General features: G+C 40.0%; 1 protein-coding gene across 1 annotated transcript in view; it reads left to right on the top strand.

Annotated features, from left to right (window-relative positions):
• Positions 1-10,805, top strand: part of hip1 (huntingtin interacting protein 1) — a 52,187-nt gene extending 41,382 nt beyond the window's left edge. Inside the window, exons 19-31 of the mRNA XM_063017202.1 lie at positions 1,491-1,638; positions 1,743-1,829; positions 2,363-2,470; positions 3,628-3,764; positions 3,940-4,050; positions 4,182-4,240; positions 4,328-4,421; positions 5,094-5,194; positions 5,291-5,396; positions 5,837-5,960; positions 6,520-6,581; positions 6,676-6,793; positions 7,554-10,805. Of these exons, the coding sequence (XP_062873272.1) occupies positions 1,491-1,638; positions 1,743-1,829; positions 2,363-2,470; positions 3,628-3,764; positions 3,940-4,050; positions 4,182-4,240; positions 4,328-4,421; positions 5,094-5,194; positions 5,291-5,396; positions 5,837-5,960; positions 6,520-6,581; positions 6,676-6,793; positions 7,554-7,564 (1,266 nt within the window). The 3' untranslated portion in view covers positions 7,565-10,805. The remainder of the gene's footprint in view (positions 1-1,490; positions 1,639-1,742; positions 1,830-2,362; positions 2,471-3,627; positions 3,765-3,939; positions 4,051-4,181; positions 4,241-4,327; positions 4,422-5,093; positions 5,195-5,290; positions 5,397-5,836; positions 5,961-6,519; positions 6,582-6,675; positions 6,794-7,553) is intronic.
• The last annotated feature ends 6,475 nt before the right edge of the window (positions 10,806-17,280 follow it).

Raw genomic sequence — 17,280 nt, 5'->3', positions numbered from 1 at the left:
GTTCTACAAAAACTTCATTGGCTTCCCGTTGCTCAACGCATTCAATTCAAAATTCTTCTATTCACTCACAAAGCTCTCCATAATCAGGCCCCATCCTACCTCACCGACCTGCTCCATCAGCACATTCCCTCCCGTAGCCTTCGCTCTTCTGAGGCTAACCTACTGTCCATACCCTCTAGGACCAAGCACCGGACCTGGGGTGACAGGGCCTTTTCCATAGCTGCTCCATCTTTATGGAATGCTCTCCCCAAACACCTACGAGATTGTCCTGACCTGTCCAAATTCAAGTCACTTCTCAAAACTCATCTATTCAATATGGCATTTAACTTGTAACAACACGAAATAAATGCTTTTATTTTTGCTATTCTTTTTAATAGTTTTTATACTTAGATCACGACAGAAATGTGAAGTCCTAGATCCTAAAACTTGTAAAGTTTTCAGTTTCCTGATTGCATGTAAATCTGTCCTGTTTCTGTCTAATTTTAAGAAATTGTTCTATATTTGTTGTTCTCTCTCATAATTTAGCTAATTTTTAATGAACTGTCTTATGCTGCTCTCTTTGTTTTTATCTTAATTATTCTTGATGTTGATGTACTATTTTGATTTTGTACTATGATTTGTATGGTGTATGTACGTATTTGTTTTGATTATTTGTCTTATGTAAAGCGTCTTTGAGTATCTTGAAAAGCGCTATATAAATAAAATGTATTATTATTATTATTATTGCAGGAAAGCAGTTGTTGCTTGCTTGGTCTGTTTATTTCAGTCCCCCTGTGTGTGTGTGTGTGTGTGTGTGTGTGTGTGTGTGTGTGTGTTTATTTAGATTCAGTTAGCAGCCCCACCTACTCAAAACCTCTTCCTGTGTGCCTCCATTTAAATGGCGAAACTAGCTTGCTAATTTACTCAGTCGTTTGTTAGTTAACACCCAAATATGGAATTTGTGGGTCATCTGAGGCCTGTAATGTTAGAGTCTGACTACATAATCAATCAAAATTAAGTAAAAAGGAATTAGAAAACGAGCCAGCGATCTTACAATAGAGAAGCAAAGATCTAAAGCATTGAAACTCAATTCAAAAAAAGTGGAACAAATATAGAACTGCAACCACACTGCTTAGGACAGGCCATCCATATATATCCACTCATACTAGGTCATAATAGAATTAGAATGGTTACTGTTCCAACAATCATCCTAACACTGGACATCTGTTGGAGTCTTGTGGTATCTGGCAGCAGGCCACTACCAGCAAGTCCATTAGCTTCTGTGCGTTGGTGTCTACAAGGTAGATCATCATACACTGCATCCTGGTGCCACATGTGTCCTGCCATCCACATGATCTTAGAGAAAACAGGATTGGTCAGACCAATCAGTTTTCTCCAGCTTTGATGTCCAGTTCACTTGTGGGAACAGATCGTTTAAAGTACTTGAAAGCATTCACAGACTGACAACTTACATCAGACCTTTTCTTCTCCCTTTGTGTTTGTGTTTATAGGAGAGTCGTGAGCAGGCACTGGAGAGCGAGCTCGTGGCTTTGCGCTGGGCCACAGTGAGGGCAGCTATTGAGGAGGGAGAGAGGATTGTCCAGGACAGCCTGGCTCAGTTGGATGAGCCAGCACACATCAGCTGCACCAGCTCAGCCGGTTAGTAGGACACAGCCTTTCACACATCCATTTAGAAAATACGTTTCCTCACAAACAGGAATTAAAAAAATAACTTTCATGAACCTTTTTCTGTGTCTGTGTAGATTACCTGATTTCCAGATGCCAGGCCACTTTAGAGTGTGTGGACAGACTGCAGTTAGCTAGGGATCGCTTTGTAACTGATAACGCAGGTGAGTTTTCCTTGGATTTACATTTATGGCATTTAGCAGATGCTTTCATCCAACATTAATCTGTTAATCATTAAATTGTGTGCAGTTAAGGGTCAAGGGTCTTGCTCACGAGCCCAGCTTGGTTGTAGTAGGGCTCACCACTGAGCTACCACTTCCCCTATTTTGTCCTACCCACCCCTTGCTTTTTGTATGAGTTCTTTCAGCCCTTGCCTCTCTCCCCTAAGCCCCACTTTGGCTTCTTCCCCCTTGTTTGGACCTTTATATTTGCTTGCAAAGACTGAGCCTTTAATAGATTTTTTTTATTGTGAAATGTTTCAAAATGGTTTAAAGTAAAATTCTATAAACTTTTCGATCTTAATTTGCCCTTTGCACAACTTTTTTGAGTGTGGTACAGGCATCAAATTTAAATTTTTTGTTTTATTATTTACAAAATATAATCATGCCACAATGTGACTTGCCCTAGACAGAAATAAATGTATAGTTGGATTTTGTGTTGGTTGGAGAATATTGATCACTGTGCTCATCTGTGATAGACGTGGCAGAGCTGGTGAGGGCCGTGGCTCAGTTGGTCCACCTGGTGGGTGATACCATTGTTCAAGGCAGTGCCACCGCCCACATGGTGCCAGTGGAACAATCTGATGGTGAGTGAGAGGCATCTATCCTTTCTGCATCTATGGACAAATCTCTGTAATCAGATTTCTACAGTAAGCTTTAACACAAATTTAGGAACACGGTATGCTCACTGTATTCCTCTACCAGTCTACGCCGATCTTAGAAGGCCTTGTTTTCCTCAGACATGACCAGTTTGTGTCGGTTGGGCACCCAGTCAGGCCAGTGGCATGGCTAACACCTGAACCCGATCTCTGCAGTGGTGGACTATCGCAATAGACTTCACCTGAGCACTGCAGACTATTTAACATATTTGAAATAATATTATTATTATCATCTATTATTAATATTTAATTAATATTTTTAAGTGGTCACACAGTTCATCAGGTCCATGGGTAGAATTAAGATACACCACGTAGGGGGCACTCAGGTGGCTCAGAGGTCTAATGTGCTAGCCCACTACTGTTGAGATCCGAGTTTGAATGTACTATCAACAGGCGTTTACATACGATCTCTCAGTTGGTCGAGGCACCTGCAAAAGAGGTGATTGATTCTGGATAGTAGTGCATCGCTTTTCGAACTCGATATGCCAGTCTGTGAGACCCCACCTTGGGCAGATAAAAACAGTGGTCAGTGGCAGAGTGTGTGTCTGAGGTGATGTCTGACAGCTTACAGCCCTCCTCGTTCAGAGGTTGCCTTTAGACCCGACTAGATTGGGTGAAAAGGGGGTAAACAAATAAAAAAAGATACATCATGCTGTTCTGAGAGTAATTTTTTTGGCACCGTGAATCTTAATCGCATTAAATCTAAATATTTATTCCTCTTTTGACAAAACATTGTCAAGGTTTTTCCTTGCCTTAGGAGATGCATAAAAAATTCCTCCGAGCTGGCAATGAAGCTGACAAAATTTGAGAAACCGCAACATACCTCTAAAAATAATTGACAGCTATTAATCAGCCGTCTCCTGGGTGTTGGATTGCTGGCATGCCGACACAAACAGTCTGCCTGCCAACCCATTAGGAGCTTTCCGTGATCATGTCATGATTTGACTGGCTTAGAAAGTAAACAGATACAGACAAGCAGCAAAGCTGTGCTAGGTGGTGCTAGACATGTGCTTGCTGTCTCTTAGAAATTGTGTTCTCTGTGTGTGTGTGTGTGTGTGTGTGTGTGTGTTGGGGTGTGGGTGTAGCGCTTGCATCGTGTGTGAAGGTTGCTGGCACTGAGGCGCTGGCACTTCTATCTCAGCTAAAGGAACAGGACACGCTGGGCACCGCAGGCAGCAGTGGGCTCAGAGCAGCTCTGGAGAATGTGCTGAACACAGCAGAGGTAAAGTCCGGTGATCCTTAATTCGAAAGCGTTCAGTAAATAAGGTTTGATCCTGCAATTGATTTAGCTTGCATTAAAAATGACATTTCCTTTTGTGTTGTGTGAAGTTATGAAATGAACTTGCGCTATTAAAAGTTAGCACTGAAACATCTGCATTTTAAATATTCGAGTGCAGAAGCTGCGGCCGCGCGGTTTGGAGCTGCAGCAGGGGGAGCTGGGAGATTTGGTGGAGCAGGAGATGGCTGGCACCTCAGCAGCTGTTGAATCTGCTGTGGCCCGAATAGAGGTGAGCACTGACAAATCAGAACATGCATAATAAATAGCTAATGAGTTAATATTAGTTAATTATTAGTTTTGCTTTGTACATGGTGCAGTGTTTTTACTTTCTGTTTAAATGTCACATTCCCACTTCCACAGGAAATGCTCAACAAGTCAAGAGCGGTTGACTCGGGTGTCAAAATGGAAGTGAATGAAAGGTAATGCGACACCAAGTAAAAATGGATAAAAAAAAATACTAGTACATATAGTAAACTAAAGCATTTTTTTGCTTTTTCTCTCTTTAGGATTTTGGCCTCCTGCACTGATCTCATGCAGGCTATTAAAGTGCTAGTGCTGGCCTCCAAGGACCTGCAGCATGATATTGTGGAGGGTGGCAGGGTGAGTACACTGGCTGTGCCTGTATGGGAGGAAAAAGGTTGAAAGATTGTTGCTGCAGTACAGTTGTGGCATCTGCTGTCTGAAGAACTTAGCAGGTCTTTCCAAATGTGATGCGGCTCTCTGAGATGCCATTGTGGGAAGTGGTAGCTTGGGGGTAAAGGTACTGGACTAGTAATCATAAGGTTGCCGGTTCAAGCCCCACCATTTCCAAGTTGTCACTGTTGGCCCCTGAGCAAGGCCCTTAATCCTCAATTGCTTAAATTGTATATAATAATAATTGTGAGTCGGTTTGGAAAACAGTGTCTGCAAATGTAAATGTAAGGTAAAAATGTGCGGCAGGGGATAGTTTCAGCCATCCTTGGCCAGTGTGGGGACGGTACTAGCATCATGATTCCAGCTGGAGGGAATTGGAGAGGACTAAATTGGAAGCAAATGGGGAAAATTTGTAAATTCTAAGTGAACATTAGGCTTGTGGAACAATAGTGGATACTTGGCCTGTGTTTACATGATGTGCAGCAAAACCACTAAAAGGTTTGTGCAAACTTCATTATGTAATTTGCTGTTTTGGAAGCTATTCAGTGTAGTAGATGTATATAGTTGTATATACTGTCAGTGTAGTAGATGTTTTAAACACTGTGAGTTATTTAGGGTGGAATTTTCTCTGCATTTCAGGGTGCAGCAACTATAAAAGAATTCTACGTTAAGAACTCCCGCTGGACCGAAGGTCTCATCTCAGCCTCGAAGGCGGTGGGCTGGGGTGCCACTGTGATGGTGTAAGTTTGCTGGAATGTGTGTGTGAGTTCTGGGTTTGCCTGCTGAAATGAGTTTAAAGAAATGCAGTGTGTGTGTGTGTGTGTTTGTTACTGCAGGGATGCAGCTGATCTGGTGGTGCAGGGTAAAGGAAAATTCGAGGAGCTGATGGTGTGCTCCCACGAGATAGCAGCCAGCACAGCACAGCTTGTAGCAGCATCAAAGGTACGAGCTGGGAGCCGACTTCTGTCTGTCTGCGCTAAGGCTGTGTTCTCACTAGGACTGTGTCAGAAGAGCGGCTGTTTTAGCTGAAAGGATCACTGATAGGTCACTTTATTCAAATAGCACTGATGTTGGAAGCAAAAGCCTGGCAAGCTATTACCATTCCAATTCATCCCAGTGGTATGTAGAGTCAGGGCTCTGTGTAGGCCTTTTACTTAAAATTCCAATGCAGTTGGGCAAACAGTGTAGCAACTGTGATCACTCACTGACTTGTTTTTTTCTGCTTATACCCCTTTAGCTGTTAGATGATAAAACGGGGCTGTATGTGACCCTGTGCTTTGTTTTAAAGCTTGCCTAGTGTGAACACACCCTCATCGATTCTGACAAGGACATACAGATGTAATGTAATATTGGTGATCACTCTCTCACACACAAACACACAGGTAAAAGCGGACAAAGACAGTCCCAACTTGGCTCGTCTACAGCAGGCATCTAGGGGTGTCACCCAAGCAACTGCAGGCGTTGTGGCGTCAACCAAGTCGGGCAAGTCCCAAATTGAAGAGACTAGTAAGTGTGTGCGCATGTGCTGTTTATATCATACCTACATACCGTATATGTGCTTATTTGCAACCAGCAGTGGGTGGAGAGAAATTTTCTTTACTGATGTGAAAGCTGGGACAGGAAGAAGAATATTGATGTGATAACCTCTCTCTCAAAGCCCACATAACCTAACTGAAGCTTTCTTGTTTTGAACCAATGATTGGAAAAGACAATTATGCTTGGATTAGTTGAAGTTAAAAGAGGAAGAGGGTGGCAAGCAACAAGATAGAATAAATATTAATATAAGAATAAATAGCTGTGTCTAATCCCAAATAGCTCCCCATTCACCATGTGTACTTTATAGTACCTTCAACATTCTATGTAATGCATAATATGTGCAATAGAACTGTTGTAGTGTAAGTGGATTTCCTTTCCCCTTCATGCTTTGAGCAGTCCGGGTTTTCACTTCTGCTTTAGGCTTGGACTAAATTTCTTGCAATTGTGCATAGAGAAGCATTGCTCTTAAACCTTGACTGAGTATTATTTGATATTTCCAACTCATTCTTGTTTTCTGTTGCTCTTTTAGACACTATGGATTTCTCCAGCATGACGCTCACACAGATCAAGAGGAAAGAAATGGACTCGCAGGTAATAAACTGTGTGTGTGTGTGTGTGTGTATGTATGTGTGTGTGTGTTTGTTGCTTGCTCTGTTGATCTAACTCTTGCTACTACATGGCGCAGGTGCGAGTACTGGAGTTGGAGACCCAGCTTCAGAAGGAGCGTGAGCATCTGGGCGAGCTGAGGAAGAAGCACTACGAGCTGGCCGGTGTGGCTGAAGGCTGGGGCGAGGAATATGAGGGTGGGATTTCTTACTATATTTTATGTTTTATTTTAAGTGTTATTTTAACGTACCACAGAACTGTGGGTGACTAACTGAGAGGGTGTGAGAGTATGTATTCATAATTCCCATTTACACTCATGGAATTCCCATTTATACTCGGAATTCCCATTTACACTCATAGAATTCCAATTCACACATAGAATTGCACTCATAGAATTCTCATTTACACTCATAGAATTTCAGTTTATGGAATTCCCATACACACTTATAGAATTTTAGTACACTAATTACACTAATAGAATTTACATTCACACTCATAGAATTCCCATTTACACTGATGTAATTCCCATTTTCACTTATAGAATTCCCATTCACCTCATAGAATTCCCATTTACACTTATAGAATTTCAGTTTACCTCATGGAATTCCCATACACACTTATAGAATTTTAGTACACTAATTACACTAATAGAATTTACATTCACACTCATAGAATTCCCATTTACACTGATGTAATTCCCATTTTCTCTAATAGAATTCCCATTTTCACTTATAGAATTCCCATTTACCTCATAGAATTCCCATTTACCTCATAGAATTCCCATTTACACTTATAGAATTCCAATTTACCTTACATAATTTCCAATTACACTAATGAATTTCCCATTTACACTAATAGAATTCCCACTTACACACACATTCATATTCCTATTATTTATTTAAAATGCTTAAATATTTACCAAACCTACACATGACCTTCTTTTCTTCATGTCTACAGGAACTGGCTGAGGCTCCTATTGATGCAGTAGCCCAGACTGGGCTTGCTTTTGCTTTCCGGCACTCACTCTATTCCTTCTCATTCTCAACACCTCTCCCACCTCCCTCTTCATCCCTTATTCCATCTTCTTTTCTAAATCACAAATGAAAAGCCAAATCACAAGGTGCTTTTTTAACCCTTTTCCTGCCATGCCTGTGGAGTACAGAGCCGCCCAGCAGGAGTGAAAGAGGACTTTGATGAAATCGGAAGCCTGGTTGGAACATTCCCCAGTGGACAGACCCAGAACTGCAGTCTCGCTGACATGTCGGCTTTCTCGAGTTTTGTTGCCCCTCCACTTCCTCCACTTCCTGCTCCCCAAGGGTTACACGAGGTGCTTTAATGCTTCAGCACAATTTTCAGTCGAGACATCCTGAAATTCATCACACAGGAATTATTGACACTGTGCTGTGAACTTCCGGGCCTGTCGGCCTCTTCCTGAGCAGCAGCAGTGTGTGACTTCCAGAACTCATTCCTCACTCTGTGGACAAATGGGGAAGCTAAACAGGACTTTTAACACCCACACACAGACACACACACACACACACACACACACACACACACACACACACACACAAACACATACAGGCTTCTGACGTAAAGCCAGCCTTCTTAAAACTTCCACCTCCCTACCATATAACACCTCCCACAGCGGCCTTGCTCTGGACTCTGAGATAACAGAGAGTGTACGGCCAATGAGCAATTACTGTTTTGAAACCATTACTTTAACGACTTTGACTGATCTAAACTTTATGGCCAAAAGTATGTAGACACCTGACCATAAGCTTGTCGGATGTCTAATTTTAAACTATGAGCATTCTTATTAAGTCAAAACCCCCTCTGCCCTTGCAGCTTTAACAGCCTTGACTCTTTTGGGAAGTCTTTTCACAAGATTTTGGAGTGTCTAAGAATTTGGACATTGATTTGGTCAAAAAGCATTTGTAAGATTTGCAATAGACATTCCAGTTCATCTCAAAGGTGCTTAATGGGGTTGTTGAGGTCAGGGCTCTGTGCAGGCCACTAGAGGTCCTTCACCAAGTTCATCAGGTTTAAAGCAAATATTCATCCTCATCAACAATGGCTGTAACAAACACAAACTCAGTAATTAACAGGGGTGTCTATACTTTTGGCCACCGTGTAGCTAAAGTTTTACTTGATTACTCTCTGTATACGTACGTACAGTTTCAGTGTTTATTCTTCCACTTTTTTAATGGCTAGTTTTGAATAAGATGTCCTGACCTGTAGCTTCTTAAAGGTATCACTACTACACTTTGAACTGTTTTAATGGATGACGTTTTTTGTGTACACATCTAAAAGGAACCGACTGTTTTCGTGTTTTGCTGCTGCAAACCGTTGACTTTTCAACCTACTTTTCAAGCTCAGTTCTTCTCAACACAAAGTGACTGTTCAGACACAACACAAAGTGCACTAATCAGAAGCCTCGGTCCACATCCAAATCAAGTGCTGTTAATAGTGTTATTAATAGTGTGTCTGTTGACTTGTGTTTTCTACTTCCGGTCCATGTCTCCAGGTCATCAGCACACGAGTGACAAAAAAAATTCTGCGTGCCTTTTAAAAGAGAAATGCTTCAGAAGTTCGGTTGCCCGAGAGTGAAATCCAGGGTTAGAAGGTTAGGTTTACCAGTACTGTCCGGAGTTTGTGTCTTTCACACGTAGGTTTTTACACAGATCCCACACAGGGTGGTTTTGGAGAGCTTTACATTTACACTCGAGTTCCTCGATCAGCCGTGTCAGTGCCACTTTGTTGAAGCGATTTGCTTAAACTCTATGATATTACAGTACTTCTATTTACAGTAATAGATTAATGAATTAAAGGGTCGCCATGAGCCACCAGAACATCTTTATTGCACCTTGGCTTATTTTCTATAAGTTCCTAAAGCCTTACTGAGGTCTAAAGGACCATTCCTGTAAAAGATGTCCTCAGTTGATGATAATGGTTGAGAGATTTGTCAAACACTTTTGTTCAAAAGCTTCTAAAGTTTCATTTTGTTGAGATCTGGCAACTACAAAGATCATCACCCTGGTTAATAACGATATGGATACTTGGCCATAAGCTTGTTGGACAATTCATTCCAAACCAAGAGCATCAATATGGATTTACATCTCCCTTCAGTGTTTTTATGTCTATAACAGACATTTGGAAGGTCACGCGCTGAATCCAATTAATTTCAAAGGTGTTCAGTTGGGTTTGAGGTCAGGACTCTGTGCTGGCTACTGGAGTTCTGTCACACCAAACTTAATGAACATGCTTTATGCACAAAGGCACAAAATTGGAAGCATTTTTTATAACGTATGTGTTAAACCTGTAAGCAATTGGGTTTGGCTAAAGCCCTGAACCTTTAAAAAATGTCTTGGCCATATGGTGTACCGTTTGTACTGATGTATTGATATTTTTCTTCATTGATACATGCTGAATGTCACTGACCAGTTGAGGTTTTGTGATCAAAGCTACTGCCATTTGGGACCAACAACCTCTGTCGAATTTACTTAAGAGTTTTTACTTTCTGTTGTGTGAAAGAGGTTTTGAGATGTGTTCACCCGGTTGAATAATTTATTGATTGACACATTTTGGAGCTTCCAGTATAAAGCTCTCCAGCTGTGAGCTTCTGAGAGAGAATTCACAGAAATCCCACTAAAGCAATCTAGACCATAGAGCCTTGTAGACCACCACTGTTTTGTGAGCACAGCCCATAGTCGGGCCCCAAAAATAAATTGGCTTGAGCGGGGAGCAGCTACCTTGTAAAAGCCAAACAAGCAGATAACACAAGTTTATTATAACTAATGATAATCAGACTCGTGTGTACATATGCGAGTGAGCGTTCCGTTAGTACTTATACCGGGATGAACTGGCTGTGAGAGTGTTAGATCGAGTTGAAAAAAGGCCCGTAAATGTGTTCCTACGTCGTAACAGCTTTCTGATTTTGTTGCACTGCTTCAGCTGTTTGGTAAAGTTGTGACACTGGGTATTTAATTTAATCTGTTTGTCGTCACCGAACATCTGTTTTCACGTCTCACCTCGCTGCTTTGGTTCAGGACTTGTAGTCTTACCAGCCTTTCAACTGCCTCTCACTTAGTCAGAGAAAATATAAATACACAGTAATAACTCATTGTGGGAAAAATTCTTTGTATGACAAACTAAACCATGAGTTTTTATTTGTATTTTTTCCCCAATAAATATAGTAATGTGTTGAACTCATTTATTGTTTGCCTCTATTCTTTTCACCTCTTGCTAGGTTCTCCTGATATTCCTGTAATTGTTGATTGCATTTTTACTATCTGATTCTATGTTGGAAATATTTTATTGCTCTGTAAACGTCTGGCACACTGACTGAGAAGAGCTGCAGGTGAGCACACGCCTTCTCTACATCTATCCAGCAGCGGAGCCTTTTTTCTTAGAGGAGGTGTGGAAAACTTGAGTAGCTAATGGGTGTGGGGAAGAGGGCGATGGGGTTGGCGCTGGAGTATAGTAATAACTCCTCACAGACAGTGACCACAGGTGATGCTTACTTACAGTGTGCCGCCCAGAGGTACTTTTTTCAATTATTTTTAATATTATTTGTTTACTACCCCTCCATACTGGTCATGGTCCAGTGCCTCTTGATAAACCTGGAGCTCAAGTGTGCACTAGTGAACCATGACTCTTAAATCTCGGCCGTCATTGCAGCTAGCACAGCAGGTAAACTTATAACAAAGCCCACCAATTTAGATAGACAGTTTTTAAATTGATCAATCATATAATTTTAAATTGTTTGTTTATTAAGTTCCTATTGCGCATCTCTGAAAATCAGTAGCTGGACCACCAATCACAGTGCAGTTTTCTTTCTAGCAACAACAGAGGGCAATAACAGGGCTTCTTTAATTTAACTCTTCACATTCCAACACCAATAGCAGGTATGAATGATTTATTTATTTAGAATATTGTAGGCCCTCTCAGAGGATCTAGGAAGCCTTGACAGTTCCCCTCCGCCACAGAGCCACCCCAGGTGTCTTTGCTACTGTGCGTGAGTGGTGGTATGTTTTCCTGTGCCATCGTATTTCTGCTTTGTCCTTTTTTGGGTTAGGCTTTAGACAAGCCTTAATCAGGATAAACGACTGCATCTGCTTTGATTTTCCATACATTGAAGGACTTTGTTTTATTCACAAAGGGTCACAGTGGCTGGAGTTTTTATTCCAGACAAGCAGGAGCTACACCTGATTCACTTGTTAAAATATCATAATAATAATAAAAAAAATCATTAAAAACAATTTAACAAATAACAAATGGAGCTCATGTTTGGCTGAGAAATTAAAACTACTATAATTAAAATTGTACTACAGGAAAGTTACAAGACCACAATGTAGTGAATGACCAGCAGGGGGCATCACACCCAGAAGTTTACATCATCTAATGAGTATACACATCCGTGGTTATATTACATTACATTTTCATGTTTTACCACCAAGGGTCACGGTCGCGGTTGGTCTGAAATCACTGGTCACAGTGCTTTTTTTACTTTTTTTTTTTAAGTCTGTGGGATGTAAAAAATCCAAAAAAGATCAAGTTTGTCATATACCTAAACCAGTCGCACTGCAACCATGACCAGGATAAAGACGTATGCTTTCAGTTTTATGGTGTGAGTTTGGGGAAGGCCCTTTCCTGTTCTAGCATAGTCAAAGTCAAATTTGACTATAAAATCTATATAAGTTGTTTTATCTAGTTTATGGTGTTTAACCTCCTCACCCCCGAGATTGGACGCTTTGAAAACAAACAATATCCTGTAACAACACTTGTTCATTTCAGCCTTTTAAATGACATTATACAAAAAAAAAAAGAAATTTTGCTTGGGGACTGTGAGTTATTTAGTGTCCAGTATACTGGACATTTGGAATTAAGAGCATGAAATGTGCAAGATTCTGAAAAAATTTACATATTATTATTACCATTATAACATGTGACATGTCAAGTATTGTACATTTATGGCATAATGTAATACATGTTTATAATAGTAAAAAGCATATACTAGTTCATACAGAAGTTAAAATTTACATTTTAATTATTTATATGAATATTTTAAATATTTAATTTAAAACTTTTAATTTTAAAAACTCAAACCTTAAAAATGAAAACTCAAACTTTTTAATTAAAACATTTAGCTTTGTTCATTTCCCCTTTTCTTATAAACAAACTTTCCTTTTATAGATATATTTTAAAAACAAGGAACATTACTAAAACATAAAACAGAATATTCAGTTTGTGAATATTAATTTTAAGTTTTAAATTATCCACATATCTATCTTTTAATATAAATATTTTGAAAATAAATGATATCTAAATTATTCAAATCAAAACCTTTTGCATTTCAGCTTTGAGTTTTTCTTTTCTTTTTTTAACGGGACCTTGTGTGGAACTCATAAAAGCAGTTTTGTTCAACATGAATGCAAAGAAATACATTACATTTTAAACATCTTATGCTTGATTTTTTGGTGCAGCCAGGGTTTCTGCACCTCTGAAAGCTGGTGCTATCACTACCCACCACTGGCAAGTGCTCTGCCCCACTGCATCTAACATCTTGGCTTAGAATCACTTGACTCCCTATCACTATCCTGTTGATATTCATCCCACTACTCTCAACACTGCAGTCTATTACTATCATCTAGTAATTTAAGCACCTCATCTACTGTCAGCCCTTAACATACACGAAAAAGATATGTACAGCACGAAAAATGCAAAAAGTAATACTGATGCACATCTTCTAATTCATAGTTAGCATGACAAACTAAACAACATTCAATACGTTAAATCCAAATGTCCAGCTGGCTGGACATAAAACATTTGCTCGAAATTTAAGTATGCGTAAATACATATTCATCGCTTATATTGTTACCAATCATTACAAAAACCTTCTAAAAATACATCATTTCTAAAACACTTTGGTTATATGTGCACATTAATAGATAAAAACGTATGTTTTGTTCGGTCACGGAGGCAACAAGCGTCTTTCTCAACAGCTGCCATCTTCGGGTCTTTTTTCAAGAAGCTTAAAAAAAATTCTCAATGTCTTTGACCAACCAGTAGAAAGACAGAGTTGTGTTGGAGTGTCTAAAAGTGAGTGTAACAAAGTAAAACTTCCTGTCGAGTAATAAAATCCAGAAAAAAAATGTCCAGTATACTGGACATTAGGAGTGAGGAGGTTAACAGATGCTTTCATCCAAAGCGAAGATGAAAATTAGATCATTTTAAAATTCAATGATTTTACTGTAATACAGATTTTCAAGCATGTATGTATGTGTGTGTGTGTGTGTGTGGTGGTGGTGAAAACACTTTATTATATTATTATAAAATTATTATTTTATACACCTGTTAGCAATGGGTATTAGGAGGGGTGTCCACATACTTTTGAACATATAGTGTATGTATGCATGTTATTCTTAGATTTTTTCCTCTGGTTTAACATGGTAAGGAGTTCAGTTTCCAACTGTTCTATATTTATCCTTTATGGACGCTCACGAGTAGCTGCATCATTGACGTCATGCCAGGATTTAATATCCTGCCTCCATCAGACTCTCATCGTTTTATGTGTGAGAAAAGAGTCGAGTCAGTCTAGAGTCACTGACTGTCATATTGCTCATAGAGCGGCTCTTATTTGAGCTCTGAGCTGTTCTGCTTCGTCAATACTGTTGTGTGTTTTCAATACACTAAATGGCCAAAAGTATGTGGACACCTGACCATGAGCTTATCGGACATTCTATTCCAGACCCATAAAAATAAATTTATTTAATTTGGATTTTAACATCATGTTTTACACATTTTGGTTACATTCATGGCAGGACAGGTCCCACACAGACACGGGGAGAACATGCAAACTCCACACAGAAAGGACCCAGACCGCTCCACCTGGGAATCAAACTCAGGACCTTCTTGCTGTGAGGTGACAGTGCTACCCACCAAGCCACCGTGTCACCCTCCAAAAGCATAAATATGAATAAATAAATATCACCTAGTTTTTTTTCTGGTTCAACTTTTCACATGATTTTGGAATGTTTCTGTGGGAATTTGTGCTTAATAAGTTAAAGGAGATTTTGTAAAGCCAGACATTGATGGCCTGGTTCGCATTTAGTGGAGTTGAGACCAGGGCTCTGAGCACTTCATTCACACCACTTTATTTACACCAAACCCTGTCTTTATAGTTTTGGGTGCATGAACACTGTCATGATGGAACAGCAGAGGTCCTTCCCTTTGCCCAAAAAACTCTAAAAAACAATTACTCCACCTTTTAGGAATAGGTGTGGCTGGAACACCAGCCACCTGGATCCTACAGTAGCAAGAAAAAGTTTGTAAACCCCCAGAAATCATCTAGATGTCTGCAAATAATTCCAAGGGGTGTCCAAATACTTTGGTTATATAGAGTACATTGATTATCAAAGCTGTGTCTTTTCTCATGTTCCAACAAACTGTTTCAGTCGATCACATTTCCCAAAAGCATGGTTGCTGCATGCATGCAGAGGTGGATGCAGATATGAGGTCACTGGTTAAAAAAAGAATGCTTCTCCCCGGAGTTTCACGCTCCTGGAAGCTTATGCAGGGTGGAATGTGTGGAAATTTACCTCCAAGTTTGCTTTTTTCTGAGTGCTCTCAACCTAAAAAGGTCACGCCTAAAAATGTCTCTTTTTAACTGGACACAGGGCAGCACAGGTAGCACTGCTGCCTCACAGCAAGAGGGTCTTGGGTTCAATTCCCAGGTGGAGCGGCCTGGGTCCCTTCTTAAAAGACTTGAACTGATGAATCCTGTCACATATTAAATCACATTTCTTCATTTCAAACAGGGACTTATAGATTACTACCTGTTGCTAGTGTACCTTTAATCTTGAAGATTTTGGTGACATCTACTTTGTCCAAAGTAATACACCAACATATGGCCAATAGTACGTGGACACTTTTCATAACTATCAGGCTCAGATGTTTCTTCGCCACCCATTGTATATTAACACATAATGGCTGAGGAGAGCTGCACCACATGCCCAATGTACAGTCTAGATTCTATAATATACTATATCTAATGTGTACCTTCTATTAATGCTAGTGCCTCAACCAGACAGCAAAGGACTCATTTTAGGAGTGGCAGTGAGGAGAAACACCAATCTGACCTTCACTCCCTCAGACAGAGCCAGTTTTTATATTTACCAGCACTGGAAACTGATCTCCCAAACTTCTGATCTTATTGTACAAGTTTTGTCTATTTTTCTAAGCCTGATGAACGCCTACTGATTCATCATGGTGGGAGGAAATCACCATGAAACTCTAAAGTTTATGATATGATAGCCCTCTCGTGATTTTCTTTACTAATGGAAACTATTTTCCACGTTTTGGTTTTATGCAGTATGAATGCAAATCTGGTGTCGGTATAACATGATACACTTAAGTAATGTTCCATTACTAAAACTTAAAGCAGACCAAAATCTAAATGCACTTTAAAAGTAATAAAGATGATGTAGAAAGTCTTGAATTTTGACACTGTCCATCCCACATTCTTAATGGACCCACCCACTCCGTATCGACTGCTGGCTGGTGAACAGGAGAGCACTCAGTATGGGCTTTGTGCTAATGGTGTAGTATTTTGGTTTTAAGCTGACTCATGTTTTCTCCAGCGAGCTCATTCTGCAGTGTCCCAATGCACTTTAAGGTCCTTACAGGCCAACAGTGGAGTGCTATATTTAAAAAAAATGAATATTCAAATGTACACTGACTTTATATTTTCTCCGATATGCATATGAAAGTAGAATAAAAGTACAGGTAAAGACTTGGAAAGACTTGCTAAGCTCCCTGAAAATAGGTAATGCTGTGTGCTGGCCTTATACATCAACAGAAAACTGGACCAGACCAAGCCAGGCGTCACGGTTCTAGAGAAAAGCAGGTTTACCAGACAGAGGATCTGGCAAATCTGTGAAAAAGAAACAGTGATATATAGAAAGACTTCCACCTGAAGCAGATAAACGCTAATGTGATGCATATGACTGTCCAATAAAAGGCTGCTGAACTCATTTTGACAGGACAGGTAGTTACTGGCCACACAAGATTAATCAGTTCTTTATTGTCAAACAAAGTCATGGACAATTTTGTATCTCCAATTCACTCGACAGGAACCAGACCAGAGAAAATACATCCTACATACTGTGAAGCATGGTGGTGGTAACATTGTTATGGGAATGTTTCTCTTCTTGAGAAAAACATGCAACCCTCATTAGCTAAAGGTTGGCAGGAGGTCCTAGGAGAAAGATTTCTTTTGGACAAAATATAACTATTTCAACTATTTTTTCAACTACAGTTGCTTTATTGTACTAATTAGTAGTTTTTAAACATATATTTGCTATATTTGGAGCATCCTTTACCACTGGCATCAGACTAGAAATTAAAGACTTGATATGAAATAATTATCGTGGATTTCAGCCTCACCACAGACACCATTATCACCCACAGTTCTAATCCATCACCCACGCTCTCTCCGTTCAGACACCAGACGCAGCACTTACCGAGCTGTGCGTACGTGTATTTAATTCTGCACCCAGACACTGAATGATACCAACCCTTCACACACACACACACACACACACACACACACACACACTGCAACTTGAGCAGACAGAAACCCGGTTGCTAGGAGACCTGATCTCCAGTGTAGCTCAAAACCAAGGCC

This window comes from Trichomycterus rosablanca, chromosome 20, assembly GCF_030014385.1.
Source record: "Trichomycterus rosablanca isolate fTriRos1 chromosome 20, fTriRos1.hap1, whole genome shotgun sequence".
Taxonomy (NCBI): domain Eukaryota; kingdom Metazoa; phylum Chordata; class Actinopteri; order Siluriformes; family Trichomycteridae; genus Trichomycterus; species Trichomycterus rosablanca.
The sequence above is the reverse complement of the archived record's forward strand: the minus strand, read 5'-3'. Positions and strand labels throughout refer to the sequence as shown.